This window comes from Amblyomma americanum, chromosome 10 (assembly GCF_052857255.1).
Source record: "Amblyomma americanum isolate KBUSLIRL-KWMA chromosome 10, ASM5285725v1, whole genome shotgun sequence".
Lineage (NCBI taxonomy): Eukaryota > Metazoa > Arthropoda > Arachnida > Ixodida > Ixodidae > Amblyomma > Amblyomma americanum.
In genome coordinates this window covers 56,462,025-56,488,160 of record NC_135506.1, presented here as the reverse complement: position 1 = coordinate 56,488,160, position 26,136 = coordinate 56,462,025, and the positions used below count along the sequence as shown (strand labels likewise).

The window sequence follows — 26,136 nt, the reverse complement described above, 5'->3', positions numbered from 1 at the left end:
CACTCTTTGGCCGTAGGTGCCCTTGCGCCATAAAAATTCATTGGGCGCAAGGACGAGACGTTCTGATTGGTGGCGTGTGACAAAAGCCCTGCTCAACTTTTTGTGTGAAACAGGCCTGGATACTCGTTTGTGACCGCCTGTGCACAACCTACATGGTTAATGACATGTGTCGGTGTTGTGTTGCAGACACCAGTTTTGAGTTTTATGTGTGTTCAGTAACCGCGATGCGAGCGCCAGCCAGTGTTGTGTGTGTGTGTGTGTGTGCGTGTGCATAGACATCACCCGTGAAACTCATTGTATTATGCCATCATCAGCCTTCATTCACACTTTCCTTTTCCTCCTCTTCCCTTTCCCCTGTGTGGAGTAGCAGGCCAGGGCCCTGTTACCACCGGCCGACCTCTCCGCCTTTCTTTCATTAAAATTCCTCTCTTCTCTCTCTTCATAATCATCATGTTTTCGTACTTGGCGTCTTTGTTCCCGTTATCTTCATTTAACTCCGCGGCATCAATGATTATCTGCTATACATTCATAGATTCCTGGCAGTCCTCATACCCTTTCTGGCTCAGTGGTGCAGTGGTTAAGCGCTGCATCATTCCCCTGCGATGGCAGGTGCTGCCATCGGTGGGGCTTGCGAGACCCAGGTTGATATTCCCGAGCAACACCACGCGACCAATCGTGTATTTAACTGCCTCCTGCCGCGGCGGTCAGTTTGCTTACAGGAGGGATTTACTTCTACGGCTTCACTTTGGCAGCGACATGTCCTCTCTAATGCTCACGCACAAAAAAAGAACTGCACGAGACAAATATTCAGACATTGGCGCCTGGCTATGGTAGAGGCCAGTGTGGTGCGACAGTCGAGTAGAGAAGAGAGGTAAATTAAAATGATGGAAAGCCAAGGAAAAAAAGGGTGTTCGTACAGACGACTTGACTAACGGAAGAACGAAAGAATATTGCGTAATAAAGGCGCCACTCGACATAGTAGGGGCAAAGCCCCTTTGGCGAATGACCGCGCGTGTTCATGATTTGCCCTCGGTCCCGCGCACCATAACTCTCACCGTTACAGCCCTGCCTTAAACTATGGACATTTCCCCTCTCCACTTTTGCGTTTGCTTTGTTTCACGTGCCATGGAAGTTGATTATTTTGCGCACTAGGACGAAGCTTTCTCCAAAGCGAGATAGCCGACAGCGCTTTAAGGAGGCTGGACAAGATAAGGCTTCGTAGTGAGCAAAGTTAAAAACCAACAGGGATAATATGGGCTTAACACTGGATACACTAATCTCGCGAGGTGAAAAAGAGCTTGTGAAATCGAGCCGCTTCAATTTCGCAACGAGTTGACCCAGAGGACAGGCAGGAGGAGAAAGGAAAAACGTATCGAAAACGACAATTCGCAAAGAAAAAAAAACGCTGCTTCTGTTCTCTCGTCTGTTTGCCCGGCTGTCCGGCGAGCCAGCGGCGTGCGGCCCAGAATTGTAGACGCTGCTAAAAAGCTCGGTCATTAAAAAAAAGAATAAATGTAACGACAGAGAGAAATGAGGGTCAATAATTCTTGGCGCGCCATCGGCACTTACTGGCCAAGAGACCCGTGAGCCGCTCTGGGCTCTTATCGCCGCTTGCAGGACCGCGGCTTGGACACAGGGCCAGGCCATCACCCCCACCGACATAGTTCGAGAGGTGTCCGCCTGTTTGATGACCCCCATTAGGATTGACCCCCGACGAAAATTTGATCCTGGACATTCGCTTGCGCTGTGCAGTCCACAATTCATCCAACCGTTTCACAGAGGCCGTTGGAATTTGTTTGCTTTTGCAAGGGCTCACGAAACAAGTGTTCAGCACGAACTACTTTTTGGAGGTTCTCCGACAAATGTGACGGCTCCCGTTACAACTACCGCTGGTTTCGCAACACGGTAGTTCTCGGCAACCATTTGCATGTATTAGTGAAGGAATTATCTCAATATGTCAAATGTTTGGAATAGCACCTCGATATGTCAAAAAATACTGGGTGAAATGCATATCATGACACGGGAAACGGCCGCCGTACTTAGGTAAGATCCTAAGCTCAAATATATGGTTGCCCAAATACTACATGGCGCCCGGCAGCGCTTTATCTTTCGTGGGCCTGCCTGGCAAAGATGTTGCAAGTGGTATATGTTAACATTAAGTTTATATATTACCGACCAGAAGGTCACTGGCTCCAAAATGAGCTGCAGATTAGTTTTCTAGAAAGGGGCTAACATCCTGAGACGATTAAGCATAAACAGAGTCATTTAAAGGCATAATCTTCAAAGGGAATTGTTCCAGTGTCCTGCTACGAGCATCCGTTTTGGTTGAAAACAATGGCCAAGAATATAGGTTTGTTTCTTCGTGGTACATCTCTCAACGCCTTCTTCATAATTATTGCGGACACATCACAACGCCGCCACCCCTGTCGCCATGCGGCCACTTCACCTATTCTTTCTACGAAAGAGAACTTAAACAACCCAAGGGATGCCCACGAGAGCCCAGAAATACACACTGAAAAGGCATGACTGGATAACATTCAGACGAACTGCTAACGGCTGGAAAGGAAGCTCTAAATGCCGTTTGTTTGGCACTTTATACTTGGAAAACGATTAAAGTTAAGAAAGGGCACATTTACGGGTATAAAAAAATCATACCGCGAAAAAATAAAACTGGCGAAAGAAATGTAAACAAAATATCAAGTAGATGCACCGATCTACATGAAAAAGTGATTTGCTGTGACACACAGCACGAGACAAAACATAGGAAATGCAGTGGATGAGGTTCCCAGCAGAAGCCGGAAACCTGAGACCCTGTGTGGGTGAGTTGAAAAGCGAAAAAACTCGAGTGGGTGACTTTTCGTGGAAAGCAATAACCCGGGGATGCTAGAGAGCCGAGCGGCCCGAGCGAAGGGCACTTCTTGCTTAATAAAACGCTATGGCACAACACAGGTTCTTCGAAAAGGCGAGTTCTTTCGTATTTTTTTTCATTTTTTTCCCCTTTCTATGTTCGTTAAATGAGGCCTTGAAGCGTGGAATACGATGCCCCGAGATGATAGCGTGACCTTTTTGTTTTCTGAAGCTGAGTGCCTTCAAGCGCTTTATGGCCTTTTAGGCGAAGCGACGATCCCGCGCTGTAATATGAGATTAAATACACGCCCACGGAATTTTTTTTATTTGATATGGTTACTTTTAATTCCTTAGTGCTGTGTATGGAAAAGTGTATGGAAACTTCGGGATGTCCAAGCAGTAAATAACCCTTCGGACCACATTGCTTTGGAAACAGAATCTCACTTCGTGCTGCTGTGTGCAGAGAGAAACTGGTGACTATTTTTGGGACGGGGGGAGGGGGGGGGGGGTACTAGCGAACGGCTTCAAAACCCACTGCTAGTCCTATCAGTCTTGCTAACGAAGATCGGGGGAAAGGGGTTCTGCGCTCGGATGGTCATGGGCGGTATGAGGTAGGTGGCGCTGAATGAATAACGTGTTTAGTCAAATAATGAACGGATTTTTTTGGTAACAAATTTGTGATGAATTGAAAGGCGCGTTTATTAAGCAGAAAAAAAATTACGCTGTGGTGCAATAAAACTTTCACAACATTTATTCGTTGATATAGGCGAGTAGTGTTACTTCTGAATGCTATTTTTATGGGATTAAATGCGACACACCATGATATCAACTTCTAGGAGGACCCGTGACTGACGCATGCAAGCACGAAGTAAGGCGCAAATGAAAATCCCCTCTCTCTACCTATTTGTATTTCGGCAGAATAATTGGAAGTGCTTTAAAGCTATTACCGAGAAATCAAATTGCACTGCGTGGTTTTCCTACTTTAGCCCCCAGTGATATCACAAATTATGGCAGCTGTACTGAACTGCGGAACTGCAGCGCACCTGCAATGCGTGCAAACGCGGCACTTGTGACATTGGCGGTGATGCACAGGTGCGGTGTAAAGCGGGCGGCTTTGTCTGATTAACTAAGCGCTGCAATCACCGCAATATTAATATTAATTGGTTATTGGGGAAGGAAATGTCGCAGTATCTGTCTCATATATCGTTGAGAACCTGAAACGCGCCGTAAGGGAAGGGATAAAGGAGGGAGTGAAATAAAAAAGGAAGGAAGAGAAGCCGTGGTGGAGGGCTTCGGAATAATTTCGACCACCTGGGGAACTTTAACGTGCACTGACATCGCACAGCACACGGGCGCCTTAGCGTTTTTCCTCCATAAAAACGCAGCCGCCGCGGTCGGGTTCCAACCCGGGAACTCCGGATCAGTAGTCGAGCGCCCTAACCACTGAGCCACCGCGGCGGGGCTTATATTTAGTTATGAGGGAGTGAAAGAAGAAAGGAAGAATTAGGTGCCGTAGTGGAGGGCTCCGGAATAATTTCGACCACCTGGGGATCTTTAACGTGCACTGACATCGCACAGCACACGGGCGCCTTAGCGTTTTTCCTCCATAAAAACGCAGCCGCCGCGGTCGGGTTCGAACCCGGGAACTCCGGATCAGTAGTCGAGCGCCTGCAACGTCAGTTTTTCTAGGTCAACCTGATTATTACTACTGGCTAAGAGTGGCGTGTTCAGGATACTCCTCGCGCACAAAGTTAACATTCATTTGTTGGCTACGCATATTGCAGTGCCAAAACGTAAATCTCAGGATATTCCGCGTAAAGAGCAAAGATAAACTTTCCGCAAAGAAGGCACCCTAGAAGGCATCGTGTGTGCGCAGCTTTGCTGCTGACATCACCGACAATATTAGAAATGTGACTTAGTAGGAAGAGCTTTACAACTATTTCCTTCGCGTTTATCATTTCCTGGTGGCTTAATGACAGTAAACGTTTTTTTTTGTGACGCCAAGATTTAGCCCATGACATGAATTACGACATCTCGGTTACTGTCTACACTGGAAAAGTGACAATACAGTGAAATGAAGCCTCGCTTGAGTGCGGTGTTTGAATTACGTTTTGTGACTTCATTTGGGCTACGACTTACTTGTGCATATTGCTTCCCCTACCCCCCCCCCCCCCTCTCAAATAATGTATTTTTTGCGCGGGTAAATTTTGAATGATTTCGGTGCAAGAACAGTTATGCTTGTGCATTTTTTGCATAATCCGCGGCATTTTTTAACGCTGTCAAGAATTTAAAAAAAAACGCGGAATGGTCAATTACTTTGTTCTGTTAATTCATGCAGTATCAAAGCTCATTGTATCGCAAATCAAGACCTCGTAACCTATTTGGTTGAGGGTAAATCAAATAGCCGGCAGTTGGTGGCCGGTAAGAGCATATTTTTATTCTTTCCGCAAATGAAAAAGAAAAGCTTGTCAGATAAATTTTTCTTTAAACAAAAAGTCTTAAGACTCTTTATAGACATGCTTTTCATTGTAAACTACATAACAAAACCAGCTGAGGTAAGAAAATATAAAGTCCCTCAATTACAGAAACTGACTGAATAATGCTGTAAGCTTTGCCGAAATCCAGGCAAAGGTAACTGAACTATATATAAAAAAACATTACAGCAGTCGTCGACGGCGTATTGAAAGCTTATTGCATGTTCCCCTAATACGAATCGATTTTTAAGTCTTGAGATGAGACTTCTTCGACCCCGAAAAGCATACTCTCACGTTTTAGACCGTCTTATGTAGAGTGCGTAATTAACATACTATACTGTCCACGAGCGTATTACGCTGATTGCTCCATAGCCGCGATACCGTAACCAAACATTATGCACAGCAGCCACTTATTACCATCTTCATCATCATCAGCCTGACTAAGCCCACTGCTAGAGAAAGGACTTAACCATATCGGTACAATTAGCCCTGTATTGTGCCAGCTGCCGTCACCTTCTCCTGGCAAACCCGTTATTCTCATCCGCCCCCCTAACTTCTAGCAGCCCCCTTCTTGGAATCCACTCCGTTACCCTTAAGGACCAGCGGTTATCTTTCCTTCGCATTACATGCCCTGCCCAATCCCATTTCTTCTCCTTGATTTTGACTAGGGTGTCATTAACCCGCGTTTGTTCCCTAACCCACTCTGCCCGCTTCCGGTCTCTGAACGTTACACCTATCATTTTTTTCTTCCCATAGCTCGCTGCGTTGTCCACCATTTAAGCTGAACCCTTTCCGTTTGCACCCACGTTTCTGCCCCGTCGGTGAGTACCGGTAAGGTGCAGCTGTTGTATATTTTTCTTTTGAGGAATATTGGTAAACTGCCCTTCATGATCTGAGAGAACTGGCCAAATGCCCTCCACCCCATTATTATTATTCTAGTTATTTTGCTTTCGTGATCCGGATCTGCGGTCGCAACCTGCCCTAAGTAGACGTATTCCCTTACCACTTCCAGCACCTAGCTAACTATTGTGAATTGCTGTTCCCTTGCTAGACTGTTCAACATTACTTTTTTATGTTTTTGACCCACCGTTCTGCTCCGCCTACGTCATTTATCATGTTTCGCATTTAATCTCCTGAGAGACTTAGCAAAGCAATGCCATCAGCGAACCGCAGATTAGTGAGGTGTTTTCTATTAACTCTTATCCCCAACTGCTCCCCGTCCAGGCAAAAGTGACCGACACCATTTTATAACTGGAAAATACGGGAAAGCCAACTCAACGAGATTTCAAGCTCGTGTTCCTGACGTTCAATATTTCTAACCACATTACTGATAAATAAATTTTAAACTGGGCTAAACTTTGATGTTGGCGACTGCCAATATAGGACTATCATACAGCCCCCTTAAATAAAAAAAGGTTTATTCGTAAATATTTGTTATATAATCGTCTAATTACTGGAATATATAACGTTCATAATGTACGCCTTGCTGCACAATACACCTGCAGAAACCCCGCCGAGGTATCTTTCAGTTTCAAAATAGAAATCTGTAAACATTAAAAAATTACCCGGAGCACTCTAACCAGCATCTCCCGTCTGGCGAGGCGGAGCCTGACAATGAGGACATTTTATTTATCTAGGCACTGCTCGCGTCTCAAGCGTCGCGGCGCCGTCGTGGGTGCGGATTCGACGCTCGACATTAGTCCTGTTCAAATAGTTAAGCATGTTTCTGCCCTAGAAAATCAACATAAAACTAATTTAATTGATTTCGCAGTTATTGCGCAGGAAAAATATATTAGATTATTTCTCGAGACCGCCGATGATCGCAGTTGAAAAATATTTAGCATCTTCAACAACGTTAACGTCCACTTTAGGACAACGGCGTCTCCTACTGAATGACCATTAAGCCTTTCCCGCACCACCTGCGGCTGCCCTGTCTCTGCAAACTTCGTATTATCTGCACCCATCTGACTCTCAGTCGTCACCTACTATTTTTTCCTCCTTCCCTTGCATTATATGACAGAAGAGGAGGAATCGTTTGTTTGCATAAAAGGCTTCTATAGTTGCCTCTGAAGCAGGCCATTGTATAGGGCTAAGGTTTAAATCTGACCACCTGAGATTACTTAACGTGCACTGGCATCGCACAGCTAAGACGTATCTTTCGCATTCCCAGTTCATCGAAATTTAGTCCCCACGGCCGGCACGGCACTCAACGTTTGGTCTTGAACACTTGAGCTTGAATTGACTTTAACTTGAACTCGACTTGCATTTGCCAGCTGATTGGCAAACTCAAGAAGACTACGGGAACGTGTAAAGGAGATACACGAAGGAGAAAAAGTTGCAAGAGCACACAGCTATAGGTAACAGAGATTCAAAGCAAAATGCCCAGAGCACACTCGAAGAAAGCAGTCAGGTTGAGGGAAAGTAAGAGTTCCGGCCGGCGTCTTATCCTACTGTCACTTAATTCGATGGATTGGCGAGGTTTAAGAAAACCTAAGTGTGCGCAGAAAGAAAACTGTACAAGTTGTCTTTTTAAATACCTGGTGATTATGCGAGCAGCACTTAAATAAAAATTGTGTAGAGCTAGGCTTACCTGCTAAGCGCATGAATCAGCGAAGGCTGTTATTGCTTTTGGTTTAGCCACACAGCCCTCCATTCTGGCGTGCAAGCACAGTCAGGTTGCGCGTTCTTCTGCCCTCGTCATTGTTTGCTCCTTCCACGATAGCCACCTTTTGGTTGCGCTTTTTCTCCGCTTTCGCCATAACCTCGCAAGCCACAAGTCCACCTGTCGCTTCCCGCCCTCTCTTTCCCTTCTCTCTGGTACGTTCCATCGCTCCATTTTGTCACCTGCCACGGTTGGCAGGTGTGAAGCTAATTGAACTGAATTCATTTAAATTAAAGAAAAATATCAACAAATGAGGTAAATTATTTTCACTCTTTAATTAAGTAAGGCCTTAAGGCTCGAGTACGCTTTAGGTTCTACGGTAGAAGGCAGGCCTATGTGGGTAAACCAGCCTTGCAACAGCTTTCGCTGTATAAGCTTTTTGCAGTCCAGGGAACTCTAACAGACTCTCCGAAGAAACACCAAGGCTTGCGCTGGTGGTCGGTCAGTCAGGGTTTCAAAGGGGAGTTATTATTTATTTTCCCGTTGCACTTGCATGCTTGTCATACCGAGATAAAACAGAGTGAGAAGCCTGTTTTCGCAAGGTTTCGTTTCGTTCTGGGAGTGGACAGATGATGTCGGTTCTTTACAAACGTACGAGTAGCCACCTATGTAAATTACAATTCTTGTTCATACGCTAGAATACTTAGTGAGCGGGGAAGGAAGCCATGCGTGAAGCTAGCTTTTGGCAGGATACGACTGACATGAAAATTTGATGACAACGTAAAGGCCAGGCTGACGCATTGTTTATTGTAGTGAGGTACACTTGCGTGATGTTCACAATATCAGAAGTGTGCTTGACATAAAGAAGCATCTTGTGGTGTGAAAACCGAATATGCCCACTTTTGAAAGCGTCAAAGATGATTTTGCAAGTACTGAACCACCAGCTGAGCTTACCTGCGTTGTCATGAAGACGATAACAATTTGATTCAATATTCACGGGTCTGTATATACGATGTATATATGCATCAATATATCGATATATATTGATGCATATTATTAGTAATAGGCTCCGCCGTGTAGTTGGAGGGATGTCAGGAGAAAAAAAGAGGTACGAGGGTGGATAGTTGTTTATTTAGACTTATTCACACCTTTCTCAAGTGAAAGCTAAAATTCACTTACGTACACACTGCTTAATACTTACGCCTTCTACATTAGAAATGCAGCAAGCATAGCGGATTTTACTGAAGGTTTCATGATTGCGAGTAACAAAGAGTAGGCGGCGACATACGAGTGAAAACAGGAATCAGTGTCTGTGATAGCTGAACGAGCTATCTCCAACTTAAGTTTTGCACTACACGTCCTGCACAAACCTGTTTTCATTTCTGAATTTCATGTAGGATAACCTTCGCTTTTTTTTTTTTGTCTCAAGCGCATAACTCTCTAAATTTTCCTTTTTATAGCCACTGTTGCCCAATACTATTTAATTCATGGCTAATGAATGCAAAAAAAAGACGAAGAAGTCAGAGAAGACAACGACAACACAACATAACGTCTTTGTCTTTGTTCACGAGTGCGTTCGTATCCGCAATGCACCCTTCGCCGTGGGTAAATGCCATTAAGCCTGAGGGCATCGTCATCATCATCATCGTCTTTTTTGCGCTTGTTAACAATGAATACGTACCCACTAGCTCAACTTCTCACGTTAACGCAATACTATTTCATCGTTCCTAAAGAAAGTAATGAATGTCGGCCGCTTTGCGGATTTGATGACAACCTTCTGACTGCGGGAACTGAGCACTGCTATGCTGATCAGCTAAACAATAAATCCATATTCCATCTCTATTCATGTTATATTTGACAGTTGTCTGTAAGAACTGAAGCGAGCCCACGCACAGTGGCATGGGCCGGAACTTGGAGGTGAGGGGGAAGGGAGGGGGAGGTGTGTTACTTTCGCCCCCGATGGTACATTCAGAATAGGCCTCGCATCTAGATTGGCTCCGGATTCTGCTCCGTTAGACTGTTCGCACAAAACTTTTCAGACACCGTGTGAACTAAGAGTTCTCGAACGTGCGAATCCGCAGAGGTCTTTGAGATTCTCTAGGCGTTTGGAGAGTTGTCGTAAACAACCGCTCATCGAACAGAGAGCTAAAGAAGTTTGCATATTTACAGCCCACAACGGGGGCAGGCATTCTGCGGAGGTGGCGATAAAGTCGCTCTTAAGAAGGGACGAGTCATTTGGGGCGTTCGGCTTGCCTGTAAAGGGGGGCGAGTGTTGGGGCGCACCTTCTTTCGGAGTCTGTGCCGTTTAATCGCGCACACCACTCACTCGAGTTTGCACTGCGGAGAAGCGGCCGATATCTGGGCCTACAGCTGCTGCGGCGCAGTCCCGCGGTTTACGGGCGCGGCGCATTGCCATGCAGAGGTTGCCGCCTTGGTGCTAAGCCGCCGGGAAGCTCATTGAAATTCCCGGCGGCGGAACGGGAAGGCAATGGTTTGAGGCCGGGATTGGCGTCGGACGTGACGCGATTGAAGTGGCGGTCGAAGACAGAGCGGAGGAGAAAAAAGACGTTTCGAAACGATTTTCTGAGGCAGTCGCTGTGTGTGGGCGTCTGTTGAGAGTGGGCGGACGCGTCTAGCAACCGACTATAGGGAAACAGCGTCGGCACTACGTCTACAGTCTTGTACCTTGGAACAGGCTTACTTCGTGGTGTGAAAAAAAAGGGCGGGGATGCTGTTGGGTGAGATTGTCTAAAGCAGTTCGTCATTCTGGAGTCTCGTTTGATCCACTCTTGCTACTGCAAGAGAGGATCCGCGCCTGTATTTCTTTTTTCTAATATTTTATGTGCAGAGGTAACCGCGGCAGCTCGTACTTCAGTCTACAATATAGGTTTAGCCAGGAATCGGGCGATCACTGAGGAAAGTGGTAAGCGCGTGACTTATAGTGTGCTTTGTCGCTAAAAAATACAGCATGGTGGCAACGGCCACAACCCCGTTATGAAGGGGACGCTCATGTCTTCCATCCATCCTTCGGGGCTTGATAATGACGTCTTGCCGCATGACCTCTGTGCGACAAACTATTTACAGTATAACCCCTAACAGCGCTAAAACAACTCCTGACACTACAGCGCAACCACCACAACAGATGTGTTTGTGGCCGCCAACTTGGACCCAGTGGCAATTTTGGCGACACTGTACGCATTAACAGCAGAAAAGACTTATGGCAGGAGAAGCGAAGAGTTTGCTTTCAAGCGTCTGCGCATGGTGGACTATGCCTTTTGTAGAAATAATGAAGCTATCGGTGCGGCGACATTCTCCGCACGCGTGAGAAACAGAGTTATATGTAGCCTCTGCAGAGACTATACTTCCGAGAAGATTGCATACGCTGCCATTCCTTCAAAGTTAGCAACAGGCAGTATTGGAATTCTTCGTATATGTTCACCAAAGCAGGCATAGAACACACGAAACTTTTGTAATAGCCTGCCAACAGTTCCTCTGTAGCGTAGTGAAGGGCAGAGGTCAAGCTTAGAAGACAGAAAAACGAAACTGACACAAAATCTAAACTGCGCACGTCCACGCAACGTCTCCATCCCCCACGAGAGCAGCGCCGTCACTTAGTGCAACTGTTAAGAGAGGAGTCATCTTGCTAGCGTTTCCTTACTGCTCTATAGAACCCGAAGACAGCTTTATTCCTTCTCTTATGTGGCCACTCCGTCTGATTTCAGTGTTTTTGTATTGATAGCACGTCCTCTGGCAACGGATCGACTGAGTTAGTCTCCGTCGGCAGCAAACTAGACGCTGATGTACTATTGTGATCACTGGAGTGCATCGGTACCGACTTCAAGAGCGAAGCAAAGAATGCGTGACTGGACGTTTGGATGGGGTGGACCTGGGCTTCAGGGCGTTTGCAGTACACTCTGCTGCAGCGATTCGGACTGTTGCTGACCTGCTTTCACCCTTCACCTTCTTCACTCCCTTTCCACGTGGATAGCGTTAGACCTCGGAGAATTTTCGACTATTTTCCCGCTAAGCATTGCGAAAGGGCGAAAGTTTCGACGCTGTGGCAGTGCAGTCAAAAGTATACGCCGTGCTCTGATGAGACCTCGTCCCATTTCTAACGTTTCAAAACGTAGGAACCGTGGTTAGGTCATGTGGGAGCGACCGTACTACGCTGATTTTCAGGAACGTACACGTTAAATTAAAGATGGCCTATAACGACAGATTACCGCGCAGTAAAAGAAAGACGTTACCTCCACTAGAAAAAGGTGGTAATAGGCTAGAAAAGGTTGAAAAGTTAAAAATAGGTGTCGGCGTCATCGGCCGTTGCACAAAATGTGGTGCGTTAAGAGAGTTTTTAGTGCGAAAGCAATACTAGACGCACTCTCTGAGTTTTAGCGGTGTGTTTGTGTGAAGCCTCTAAGTAGCAAGTTTTACTGGCTCGCTGGGTCATTGGACACCTCAACCGCGCTGAGAGAAGGCGGTGGCGTCCGCCTATCAATCTGAGTCGTCTAAGTTGTGTGATTCGAACGTGCGGTGTAAGAAGAATATATTCTTACACCGTGATCGAACATCATAGAGGTGGATAATTACTGTAATTTTTTTGAGATACCTAAAACTTTGCAGCGCTCAAAGCAGCTGTCATCAGCAGAATTGTTGGAAAATTCATACTTACGATCAACCATTTGTGATTACTACAGACATATATAAGCGTTTCGACTTTTGTCTTGCCCTGAACGCTGGTAACAACCTGCGCGCTTTGATAGCACGCAGCGCATGTTGGTGGCAACCGAGAGTGCAGCTTTTGTTGTCGTGAAAACGAAAAATTTGCTGGCGATTTAACAATGCTCAGTACGAAATAGTGTGCGAAAGCAGCTTTTTGAAGGTGGGCACTTCCACGTAGCGTCTTTCCCAAAAGTAACCGGGCACAGGTGGTTTGTTTCTTAGACAAGTAGCGAAGCACTGATGGCAGCAGCCCTTAAGCTATTAATCTGTAAAGTAAGGTGAGCCCTTGTCCACAAGTTTTGACACTTTTCGGTTTTTAGGGGTGCCGTAACGGCTCTATTATACGGTTGAGAAGCAAAAACCTGTCGCTCGGTTACATGTGGCAAAGGAGTATTTGAAAGCGCGATTGAGGTGTCCACTGACCCAGGGAGCCAGTTAACGCGTCTTCAACTTTTTCATCTTCAATGCTAATTTACCCAATGTACGCCGGCGGCATATGCTACAGTGCCGCGTTTCTGAAGCAATGTTGTCAACACCAACGCGTATTGTTCTAGTAATACTTTCTGGTACAACGTTGTACACGCCAACGCTTGCAGCGCACATCTCTCTGTCACCACCGCCACATATCTGAAAGCGCGAATATTAGTTTGATAGTAGTATTCGTTGAAGAAGAAGGTGTGCAAGCTTCACAGAAACCACTCTGAGCCGGTATGACCTCGCGAAGGAGCGCTTTCGCTCTAAAAGGGCAGTCACTGAGCCGCAAACACAGAGTCAGGGGCAGGACGACCTGGTTTCTTTGTGTTGCCCGCGTAGCGAGCCCGTTCGTTGAATCACTGAAATTATTCCTTCATAGATTAGTCAAAACGCAACCTCCTCTACATTTTTGTTTTCTCGCGGACGTTTTGAATACGTCGGCTTGAGTTGGAATCTGTTTACTCAGCAAAAAGAAAACTTTCTTCGACACCGCCTGGCCAGCTCACATGAAGCGGTGTTTGCTTAAAGCGGCTCTGAAACGCCTTCCGAAGAGAGCACATTAATTCACTTAATCACTGCACTGCGTTGCCATGAAAACCAGAGCCAAATAATACTCTTCTACACACAGCAGACGACCCACAATCTCGCGTCAAAGTTGACGAGCCCTTCCCGGCGACTTTTTCATGCTCGCGCCCTCCTCCGCCCCCTCGTCTGCGTAGACAAGGTGAGAGGTGGCCATTGGTTAGATTTTTTCAGACGTCAGGCAGCTACCGTGGCCGCGGCCAATAAGCCGCTTAGCTCCGGCTGGTCGGGAAGTTCCGCTCGCTAAGGGGGTTGGCGAAGGGAGCGCCTACCTAATTCCAGCGTGCAAAAAGTGACGAGAGGAGAGGGAAAGGCGCGAAGACGCTGAAATACAAATTGTAACTACAGATAACTCAGCTTCTACAAAGCGCATTTAAAAAATTCTTGCTGGACACTATTCGTGAAGCGGCGTGCTTCAATATCTCAGGCATGCCGCAACTTTATTACAGCCCCCTTGACAGCCCCTTTAAACCAAACCGCACAACGCACACATTCATTTGATACACCCGGTACGTCAGTGTAGTTAAACCGAAGTGCGAAATCTTGACCATGATAGCTGATTTTCCGGCAGGTTTGTAGTGAAATAAAAAAGAGAAACAATTAATGGCGATTTTTCTTTCTAAATTTTCGCCAACAAGTTTTGGGTACGGACTTCCGCTGACATCGCGCAGCATGTAGCTGCTGTGCAAAAGGCGCCTGTCTACTTTGAGTTGTCAGTTTACAGGAGCCTTCAACGTGAAAATGGGACAATCAGTGTACACAACAAGGTAAATTTTTTCGGTTATTTTGAACTAATGTTGAAGATGAGTTTTTGGATATAAAAGGCCCAACAGGAAAACCAGTTAAAAAACAGAAGAAAGTGTGCTGGTCGCACATGATTTGGAGTAATTATTGAATGTACCGTATTTTCCGAACTATAGTCCGCACCCTGTGTATAGTCCGCGGGGGAATGTTGGCCTAAAATAGAAAGCTTCTGCTTAAATAGTCTGCATCCGGTGTATATAGCCCGCTGGGACGAATGTCGGCTTAAAATATTTTTTTTTTTTGATTGTTCGCTGACGTTAAAGGGAAGCAGCTCAGATTTTCATTAGGTGTTTCAAGGAAGCAGTCGACATTTTTGCACTTCCTTCATCGACGTCAAATTCTTGATGGTTCGACTTGACTGCTTGCACACGGTGCCAATCGCTGAAATCCATATAATGCTGTCGGAAAGGCTCTTGTCTCCTTGTAGCTATCGCAACCGTTCTTCAGTAAGGGCTACTACGCCTCCAGTGTTACTAATCGAGATTTTTTTTTTGCATCTGCTGATAAATTTAAGCAGTGAAAAGTAGCCACTCTGAGTACCGCCAGCAGCATTTGCTTTCGTATCGAAGCTGACTACATTTCGGGGCGGAGTTCATTACGTGCTTTAGCATGGCAAAATGTCACAGCCGCAATCGGGGCCCGTTTTTTTTTTTTACTTCGAAAGCCATACTGGGCTTTTTCGCGCATGACAAGTGATAATAAGAAATTAAATCATGTATAGTCGCGGCCATATACGGTCCCCACCACGAGAAGTTTTAGCTCTTAAACACGTACAGTCCGGAAAATACGGTAATCATTAAATAGAAACTTTGTTTCCTTTAGTAACGAAGGTATTCGTGCCTCACCGGGATGAAACGTGAAAAAACAATCACCGCAAGGAAAGTAGAGAGAAAAAAACAGTAAGCTATATTAACACATCCACGCAGTGGTCTTTGCACCAGCGAAGTGAAAGCTAAATGCGCTAGTACCCACGGTTTCGTTGGACTAAGGTGACCTCGTTTTGCTTTTAATACTGCTATAGGAGTATGCTCATTTTGACTGACGCCGATAGAACGGTACTGAACCTCAAGTAATTAAAATAACTCTGAAGCCCTCCGCTAGCGACCCTTAATAGCAATTAATATTTTCGCCACCCGCTTCATTTCTTCCTCGAAAGCGCTTAAGCACGAATCGAAACTTACTTCACCATTTCTTTGCGTACACCCAATAACATTCTTATTCTTGCGCACACCCAATAACGCAATAACATTCTTAAAGAAAAAAGTGTATCTGGCACACTCGCGCTTTATATAACACACTCTTGTGGTAACTGCACTAAATCAAAGTGGCCGTCATTACCTTGAGAACGGCCGTAATATGAAGTGTCTATTCAATTAGGACTTTCGATCGCCTTTCACTGAAAGCAATGTCCTCGCACGCCGGTGTACATTACTAAGAGTTCATATATATCTACCTCCTCTGAAAAAAATATCTATATTAATCCTTTTCAAAATTTTTGAAGCTTTTTTTTAAGTGCCTTTTGAGGCGAAGAGTGGCTGGCTGTATTCCAAGGCGCACTCTCCTTTTCCAAGCCATTCACCCTGGAAAGCCGACCACCAGACCGGGGGTAACTTATACATAATTGAAAAACTCGGTGGGCAGCCGACCGGCAGTGGGAGTTGAACCCGCTCCTTTCCGAAGCCAAGGCTGTTGCTGTACCTTGAGGACATGGGAGTCGGGATAATTTCATGTCGTATATTTAATATTTTTAACGATACCAGTGTCGTTCTGAGCTAACCTAGACAACTCGCAACTATGTTCTCCTTGTTTAAAATGAATTACCATGCGTAGCATTGCCGCCCATGAATTAGGGTATGCACGCGTAGTTCGCAATCCTTGGCTATTGAACCCATGGAAAACACTTTGCGTATCGGTGTACCTGAACCATCCACAAGAGTTACATTAGCATTTTCACTGTACGGTCACCCGCCATTATATTATCACCATTAGGCGAAGGCCTTTTTAGTAACCTCATCAGTGCCTCTCAATTAGCGTCAGCCACCAAAAGCACTTTTGCCTCCTTTTTCGTTCACTGTTCAGCGTTTGTAATTTTCCTCGCTGTTTGTTTGTTAGAGATTAAAGAGACTGGAACAGCCTTCCAACCTACGCCACGCGTAATTCCAGGCTCCTGCATCTCCCGATATTCATTGAAGAGGTCATTCGGTACGTTGGAAAGCGACAGCCTCGTGACAGACCAAAAAAAAAAAAACGAAGAGCGGCGTGAATTACAAACCAACTTAGAGGAGAAAATTGGACCTGAGCCTGACATGAGGATGCGCGGAAGAGAGAGAGAGAGAGAAGTGGAAAGGCAAGGAGGTTAATCAGTAGAATTTTTCGGTTGGCTACCCTGCACTGGGGTAGAGGGATGAGGGGGCCGTAAACGAATAAGAAGTAGAGGAATGTGGTCTGTATCTAGCACGACAAACAGTGACAAACGCACTGAAAGTCACAGGTTACCACAGCTGTAGCCTGCACATCTTGAGGGCTGCCGAACGCTTCGACGTGAGTAGAACACATCATCGCGGAAGGGATGACGGGTGGACTGTTAGAGTGGAAATGTACAATTCATGGGAAAGAAATTACGTCCGGGGGAGACCAGGATGGGAAGACGGGCGTAGGGAAAGCTGTTGTGTAGGGTTGCCTGGTCCAATAAGACACCACTAAAAGAGGCGTTTGGCGCGTAGCTGATGGTTATGTGGCGTTTCGGGAGAAATAAATGAAGACAAATAAATATAGCACGAAAACAGTGGGCTAACTTCAGGTCGCATTGAAAAGATCTGGAGGCTAGTGCCACAGGACGGGCTGCAATAGAGGCAGCTAATCATCTGGCCACTCTCTGCAGGCGCGCCCTCCTCCAAGTCGATTTGGACAATACGCCGCAGATGGCTCACTCACGATAGCGCTTACTTCAGGAGCAGATGGTGTTTGTAGTAAAGGCAGCCCAAAGATGGCCGCCTCGTTCCTCAGCAGAACACGTTTTCGGTTATGGATCCCACTACATCAATGCCTTTAGCCAGAAAAGAGTCCCATGCACAGGTATCGTTGTCTATTGCAGTAGCCGCAATCACAAGTCGAGTGCATGGAAAAGGAAGGGCCGTGAACGGTGTCACTCAACGAAAATGACAGAGGGCTTCTATGCTGCTCACACTGTCCCTGATGTAGTTATAAAGATTGCTTCCTTATACCGAGTGGTACCCCCCAGCATTCAGACGTTGGGATGCACTAAATCCTATGTGCTTGGTGAGGCCTGTAGGAGCAACTGAGCTCTGTACATCCACTATACTAGTATATGAATGACCACAGGAAGCTGGGCATAGAACGGCTGCACATAGAAACAATGGCCGCTAATCCGCGGTTGCAATGTTCGGGTCTATATTTCTATAATTGTCTTAGTTATCACCCGGACTTTTGCCTAATCATGTTGTCGCTGTTTGGAACTGCAGGGCAAGGACTTAAGTTTCCTATTATCACTCCAGTGCATGGAAACTATGCTTTACAAAGTCTTTTTGCTCCGGCGGCGAAAGGGCAAAGCAAAAACAAGCGCCTTTAGTCTTTGACTGTGCCCGGCCTTGACTGAAGATATTCCCACGATCATGGACGCTTGTGCCGTTACGGGACTGAAATAATACTTAGGTTATCGCAGAGGTCACACAGTCGAACAAAGCGGCCTGCTTCATTAGCTGCTCTATTAGCTGCTCTAGCTTATATGACAAAACAGTCCGCTTAAGGAGTCATCCGTACTGACCATTAATTTGTTGTAGTGGTGCATAAAGAACTCAGACAAAAGCGCCATGGATAGAATGTTTGCACTTCTCAAACGTGGGACAGAAATCAATTTTCTCAAGGCATTTTAAAAAGAGTAGCCGAACACATGGTTACGTTCTAGTCATCCTTATTACGCCCTAAAATAACTTAAAAAAAGCAACGATAATATTTTCCTGCTGCATGACTGCGCAAACAGCGATGCTGCGATATTCCCTGGGTTAGGTGCACAGGATAAGATACTTTGAAATAACCTGTTAATCAAAACCTCCTGGAGCCAAAGGACATTGTCGTTTTATATATGTGATCACTATGAACGGCACAACCGGTGTCCTACTCTTCCTGTTCCTTCTCTTCGGGTGCGCGAAAGGTGCTAAACTGTTTTCTCTTCTATGTTCTCTCTATTCCTCCCGCAGTTGGCGCATTTGTTCTCGAACACGTTTTGCGACCCCTATTTCACCTACCTGACTAAATCTTTACCCGGCATTTGCTGTACGTGTAAAATTCGCTTTTCGGGATACTGAGATTTTACGGGCGGCACGGAGCTTTTGTGATTCTATCTGAAATCAGATTCATGGTCTAAGCCTCTCACTATTTTCCTCCACACGTGGTAGTATGCCGATCTAATGCTAATGCCGCTCTTGTAGAAGCATCGCGCAGTTTGCTGCTTCGGTTGTGACGAGTGCTCTATTTGTTGAACGGAATCACTGGCCACCAAAATGTACATTTTCCTTGTCCCGCATACTGAACGGTGAATACTTTTTGACGACCGTTTTGTGGAGAGTTATTCAGAACAAAACAAAAACAAAAAAGTTTGTAATGACGCCGCTGTAACTCTCATCACAGAAGAACGAAGCATTTAAAGAAGACATAACACATGTACGCAAGGAAAAATAAATATCGGATAAACTAGCGTCCTGCTTGTCAACGGTGGTTTTGTTTTTGTGCGTGGTGGAACATGACGCGTGTTTATTCGCCGACAGTATACAGCGAACGGCCGGTGTTTTCAGGTATACTGTGGATAAGTGTTTTCTCCTTCAAATATTCTGAATGAAACCTTTTTCTACCGGCACTAATATTTCAATAAAAGCCTGCAGTCGTTCACTTGTAGTGTAAAACTCAGGATGATCTTAGTGGAAAAGTCAAAAATGTTGCTTTTAAGCTCTACTAATTTTACCGTTTTCGATGCACAAGCCACATTGGTTTCCGTAGTGCGCAGATAAGTTTACAAAGATAACCAAATTAGCCAAGGTCCGAAACCCATCATTACATTGAGGGCTCGGCTTTGCCCGGAAACCGGAAACACAACGCATGGCCTGTCAGAATAATGAAATTCTGCATGGATGCAAGCCAGGTGATTATTATTGTTTGTGGTTTATTTAATGAAATGAAACCAAGGAAAAAGATGTTACCGGTCGCGGCATCTGTCATCGAAACCTGAAGCCCATGAGCTGCGGCTAACTTAATTAAAAGGCAGGGAGAAGACAGCGAAGGGGAAAGAAAGAGGGGAGGGATAGGGAGTAATGATAGCAAGCCATATCAGCTATCAGCACTTTAACACCGCACCACGTCATGGTCACGAGTCACGACGCTTCTGGCGTGTTTTCTTCGGCATTTTCCGCAGTTACCTATCAACTGCTCAGAGTTAACGTTCCGAGAAATAGTCGCCATCGAAGTGGTGAAACTCACCAGAGGAACTCCTTGCAGAAGGCGCAGAAGGTCGGCTGTCGGAAGAACTTCTCGATGAACTTGTGACCCTTGACCTCGAAGACCTTCTGGTGCTTGATGGCGCCACGGCGGCGGGTGATGCCTCCGGCAGCCTTGGGCTCCTCTTCCAAGGGAGTGGCTGCGGTGCAGAGGAGAGGTGCGGCGGGTGTCATCAGTTTAACACAACGTAAAGAAGTAAATTGTGACTGACAACGGGTGTTAGGATTGCACGTGGGGCCTACTCGCGCAGACCACCTAATTAGACTACGGCTTATTCAATTCACCTAGTTCACGGGTGCCTTCGTAGCCACACACGGTGCCAGACACTCAAGAAACAAACAAAAAAACAAAAGTGACGCTTAACCTACTCTCAGGAGTACAATGTGATACCATTACAGATCCCTCCTGCGCAAGTACTCCTACTCTTCTTAACTAGGACAGCGGTTGTGTGGCAGCAGCAGGGGACATGTTTCAGCGTGTCGCTGTCCTGTCGTGGTACAGTCCGTTCCTCCGCGCGCCCACCACATACGTGACTGATGAGTCACTCGTCGTAGGGGCTGTGCACAACAATGGGACAAGTAGCTCGCACTCGCTCCCCCCCTCTCTCTCTCTTTTCCTAAAAAGAACGGAGCGGGGAGGGTCAGAGGAGGCGATGGGATTACTGGTTTTGCTTTTTCTTTTCTTTGGAGAGTGTCGCGGTTTGAATTGGGGGGAGGGGGGGGGTGGCTTTCGCCCTCGCTTCGTTTTTTTACTGTCACGCAGTCGGACAGATCGAAAGCGGGGAGTTGTTCCGATCTTGAGGAAGGGCGGTTAGAATTTTTGAGGTGTGAAAAGCGGTCGCCGAAAGTTGGCTACAAACTGCGCTGCTACCGTGGGGTGTGCTACAGACAGGGGCGCTGTCAGAGCGAGCAGGCCGTGCAGCGTTGGGCGTGGCAAGAAATCATCATTCGCTCTTGTTTTTGCCTCCGGATTTAGGTAATTTACTTTTCTCTCATTTGAGCTCCCACAATAATGTGTCTACTTGAGTTAAGAGTTAGCACTTACACCTGTCTTGTGCGCTGTGCTTTCTTAAAAGACACATGCCGAGCCGTACTGAAATTAAAAGCTATTTACTCTGACCAAAGCAAGTTGATTTGCTCTGTGGAAATTTTTAAAATAAGCTAAAAGTGTTCCATACGTTTTTATTTTGCTCCCCAGTTAGAGAATTACTTGCCCAGACTACATTGTGTTGTGTACATGTTAGTAACACAAAATATTAGTGGATATTTGTATTCAGAAGTTGAGAAGGTATAGTAAGATCGTAATGGAGGGCTCAAAGTTAATTTTGGCTGTGTGGGGTTGTTTTAAATGTACCGAAATTTTACGAACTAGCGTTTTTGCATTCCCCGGTTGTTGTGATGAAGGACAAAAATATATGGCCCGTGTTAGTGTTGTTCTGGCAAGATTTCTCGAAACGGAGTCTGATATACATAGACCTTTAATAGCGCCTGCTGCCTTTTGCCGTGGTTCTATAGAAAATTCCTTCTTATAACTTGTTCTTTCTTGGTATTTTGGTTTTGCCTTCTTTGTTGTTTCTTTTCCTCATCTTTCCTTCTTTTTATGTCATTCTATATTCCTTTTATTCTCTTTTTCGGGGCTATTACTGCCCAAGCTCGCTTCTTAGGCATTTGTCCGTTTCTTTTGTCCAGCTTTGCGATGGTTCGCTTGCTCCCAACCTAGGTTAACCCCGTCTCTTCCCTCTTTCTGCCCGGCGACAGGTTTCTTTCATACCACCCTCCTAGTCCGGGCTCTTTCTGTTCGCTGTCACCCACACACCGCCTCCGCTTGCTTTGCCTAGTTATTGTCTGCTTCACGGCATATTGCTATCCTCAAGCGCAACTTTAACACTCTTTGTGAAGTGGGTTCAACCAAAACGTTTCGCGCCCCATTGTTCAGTGTATGTAGCTTCTTGTCGGTTAGATAACAGTGACATTTTAGAAAGCAGCACGACTAGTGTGAAGACGACCACTTAGCGGGATGTACAGGGTTGGTCAAAAGTTCCCAGGCGACACGGTCTGTTTTTCAGCAGTGTAGTAGACACTGACGACACCCGTGGTGCTCTTCATATCTGTAGACGGTTGAAGAAATATCGTTCTTACGAGAGTCTTGATAGCTTTATCGGCATCTTAAATGCCAAGGATTAAGGCACTTACGGCATCTTAAGTGTCAAGGTTTACCAGACCCTGTGGACTGGTAACTCTTGACCAACTCTGCACGTGGACATAATTCCTCCTCTGTTCCTTCCAATGAAAGAAACATCCCTGTCGGCAGTAAAACGCCACGCAGACTTGGTGAGCGCCGCAGTATGCTAAGCACACAAGATACTGATGAATACAGTTGCCTCATATGTATTGCTACTTGTTGCACAGACGTCCACACTTGCTTTGAGCATCTAAGGCCGCACTGGGGTGTACGATGGCGTCTGTACGAGTTGCCTAGGACTCGTAAGAAAAGCTAATCGTGCACTCAACTTTTCAGCAATCGAGGTTTACTGCTAGTGTCTCGAGAAGGTGTGTTGAGCCATGCAGGCAGGGACGGAAATCACAAACGCAAAACGAAACGCGCCATGCGAGCTCTAGAAAAGCCTGTGGGCGTCTGTATGCGTGCAACTTTTGATACCAGCCCACAAACCGCACCTGATGACATGTCAACTTTTCCTTCAATCAAAGCTTTGCTCATGCTATGCCGCACTGATGATTCCTGCAAACAACAGCATTCTCCTCCAAATGCTTATAGTCTGCTCTTGAAAGAAAGCGGTTAGGCGAATAACTCTAAACAACTCGGAGATAGCTCAGAATGGGATAGTGGGTCAAACCACCACCACGGAGACATTCCTTCATCATCGGCGGCATTCTAAGGCGAAAGCACAATCGCGCAGAAAAATTGGTCTGCGCGCTTTCCTCCCTTCTTGAGCAGCGATCGCGCGACAGCAACCTAGTGTTCCTGTATATGCTTTATAGCATCCCAGCCATCAGCGACCCTGGCGGCAGGAGCGGAGGGGTCACTTGCGGCTAGGAAACCGCGCACGCGATTCACACCTCAATAGTTATAGCCACCCTACCTGAGGGCCGGCGCAAGGCTCCTGAGTTCTGATTTGGGCATGCCGCCCCCGGAATGAACTTTATGCGGTAGGCTAGGCCGGCCGGGTTTGGTCGCCTCAGTTCGACACCTGTATTTTCGACTTGGGAAAAAGTGCTTAAGAGTCTTCAGGTGCTATTGAAAGGAGTCACTGGCCTTCTCTGTATCCAAGCCAGCACACCAAGACTTCTACAACCACAACCACGTAACGGACATTTTGGTGGCAATTTTCTTTTGTTTTGAACCAAATCTTTAAGCACACGTGTGGTAGATGTAGCGACAAAACTTTGCTGCACATTAATATAAGTGGAGAGATTTTGATGAGTCTGTGCGTCGGGACCATTATAAGAATGTCAACTATACTCCCTCATAAGCGAACATCTGCAAAGGCTTGCCAACTCGACAAAACCAATTTGCTTTATTGTTTTAATTAACGCCTTATTTTCCAGTGGCAAATAAACAAGCCCACAAGAAAAAGGAATTTGCAGAATTTTTTAATTCCGTTTTATTCAGATATTTATTAATTATTATATTTGTATTGTACATGACGACAGTATGCATTCAATGCTCGGGAGCCCGTTTGAATATTTTCTTCTTATACGCATAGATGGCGCTTACTGACAGTAGATAGGCGGGAGCTGAGTTACATGGCGTGAAGCCTGCAGAAACCTTAAAGGCACTTGCGGTTGCTGAAAACCTAATCTGCTTATCAATGAGTGGTTTGGTATCAAATGATTAAGATGTTACAACCATGCCAAACCCTTCGTTCGTGGTTCGGGTGAACGATGTGCACTGAGCAGGAAATATTATCCGAGCTCCTCGGGATAACCTGGAAGGCAGCCCGTATAGACAGGCAGGAAACATACTGCTACACCCGTTAACGAATTGCATATTCAAGACGGCAGCCAACGCAAATATTTGCGTTTAGCTGCAACGTCTGCCCGCTCGTTACCGCAGCATGCTGGCTGCTCGTTTGACGAGTTTGCGCGGAATTGCCGTACCTTCTCCCTCGCGGAAGCGTCGCACCTGGACGTTGAGTTTCCCGCTGGGCCGGAGCTTGAGCTGCAACAAAAATAGCGACGAGGGAACCATGAGTTAGGGCCCCTCACAGAACTCGCGGACTGGCAGCGCCGTGGTGTGGTCGCATTCAGAACTACGCTAGAAGAATTCAGAAAAAGCATCTCTGTCTCTCACTTTTATACGAATTACGCTCCTGATATATAGAAGACCGGGGACTGCAGCTACTAGAAGAATGCTGACCTTAAGTTAGGTTCGCACTAGCGAGTCGCAAACGTCGCGGGACCGATTTCGGTCAATTGGTTACGGTTTACGAAGCACTAGGAAAGCGGAGACGGAGCGTAGCAAATCGATTTAAACCTGTCTCGCGGCCTCCGCAAATCGCCAGTGTGAACCGCCCTTAGGCCAACATGACAAATGAACCGGAGCGACTAGTCAGCTTTACAAGAAACCAAATCATTCAAGGCAGCCTTGCATGAAGACATTCACGCCGTCTGGGGCCGTATTATATAAGCTGTCCATTTGCCATTGTCCATTTCGCGTCCATTTGGTCTTCTTATGAAACCAAAAATGAGACGATAGTTACTGCGCATAATAACTAAACCAGCTATGAAACGTTCTCTTGTACAGTTCGCCTTCCTGCCTTCACAGGAACATTAAAGACGTTTGTATTCTTAGCCTACTCTAATAAGCGGGATCCTTATAAGAAGCTATGTGTTCCCATATATTCTCACCTATCTTCAAAATTAATCTGCTTAATTACGTATGCAAGGCATCAATGAAGGGCACGAAACTTCTAATTGACGTGACGCAGCTGGTACGTATGGTGTTTCTTGGGTTTCGCAAGCCGGAAGTGAAAGGGGACGACTTATCACCGTCATGCAGCTTTAGGTTTGGGTTTATGGGGGTTTAACGTCCCAAAGCGACTCAGGCTATGATGGACGCCGTAGTGGAGGGCTCCGGAAATTTCGAACACCTGGGGTTCTTTAACGTGCACTGACATCGCACAGCACACGGGCCTCTAGAATTTCGCCTCCATCGAAATTCGACCGCCGCGGCCGGGATCGAACGCGCGACTTTCGGGCCAGCAGCCGAGCGCCATAACCACTCAGCCACCGCGGCGGCTCATGCAGGTTTACAATGTTTGTAGATGAAACACCACATGCGAAAGCTGTGTCACACAGGGAGAAGTATTGCGCTCCAGTCACCACTTTTCATACGTAATTAAACCCGTTGAGTTGGAAATTTGTAAATGAGCATTTGCGAAACCTGGTGTCCTATGAGAACACTATCATCATGAACACAATCATAAACATGAGCGCTAATAGCAGGGATTAAGTTTCCAGCTGAATTTAATTACTTTGTTAACTCATGACAATTGTTCTGTCACTTTGTACTCGCAAAAGTAACTTTGGCACATTGCTCGTCGTTTCTTTTGAGAAATTTTGACGTCCTAATTTTTAACAACCCGTAGACAAATTAGGCATCTTTTGAAGGAAAAAAGAAATAGTAGAAAAATCACCGAGCTGGCATCGTTCTTCGAAGTCGTGAGACGTGGCTTTTCACAGGGCAGTGGAATTAAGTGGAGTTATGGGCACCGTTATAAGTAAGTCAGAAAAAAATTTTGCAATGCGCAGAGATGGACAGATGTGAACGGAGAACAATTACTAAAGTAACAAAGGATATAAAAAAGCTGTATTGTGCTTTGCGGCTACGGTCTCAAATCATGAGGTGAGAATTGCGTTTCACAAGGCACTGTTTTGTTACTAACGCGGGTCATTTTTGAAACAAGCATTTGTGGTAGGACGAAATTTTTGAGGCCAAAAGATAGCGAAACATGAGCGTTGTTGTTCACCGTGCATCGATTGACGTTAAACGAATTTGTTTCTTTATTAATTATCATACATACATTACCACTCCTGGCTTGACGTATACATACATTACCATTCCTGGCGTGACGCATGCGGGCACATATCTGCTATTCGACGGTCT

The 26,136-nt window shown here is 46.0% G+C and overlaps 1 protein-coding gene across 4 annotated transcripts in view; it reads right to left on the bottom strand.

Annotated features, from left to right (window-relative positions):
- Positions 1 to 26,136, bottom strand: part of LOC144107008 (putative protein kinase C delta type homolog) — a 387,210-nt gene that overhangs the window by 184,545 nt on the left and 176,529 nt on the right. For all 4 annotated transcript variants that reach the window (XM_077639983.1, XM_077639984.1, XM_077639982.1 and 1 more), the window contains 2 exons: positions 24,129 to 24,189; positions 19,993 to 20,149 (listed from right to left, as the gene is read on the bottom strand). In XM_077639983.1, the coding sequence (XP_077496109.1) occupies positions 19,993 to 20,149; positions 24,129 to 24,189 (218 nt within the window). The remainder of the gene's footprint in view (positions 1 to 19,992; positions 20,150 to 24,128; positions 24,190 to 26,136) is intronic.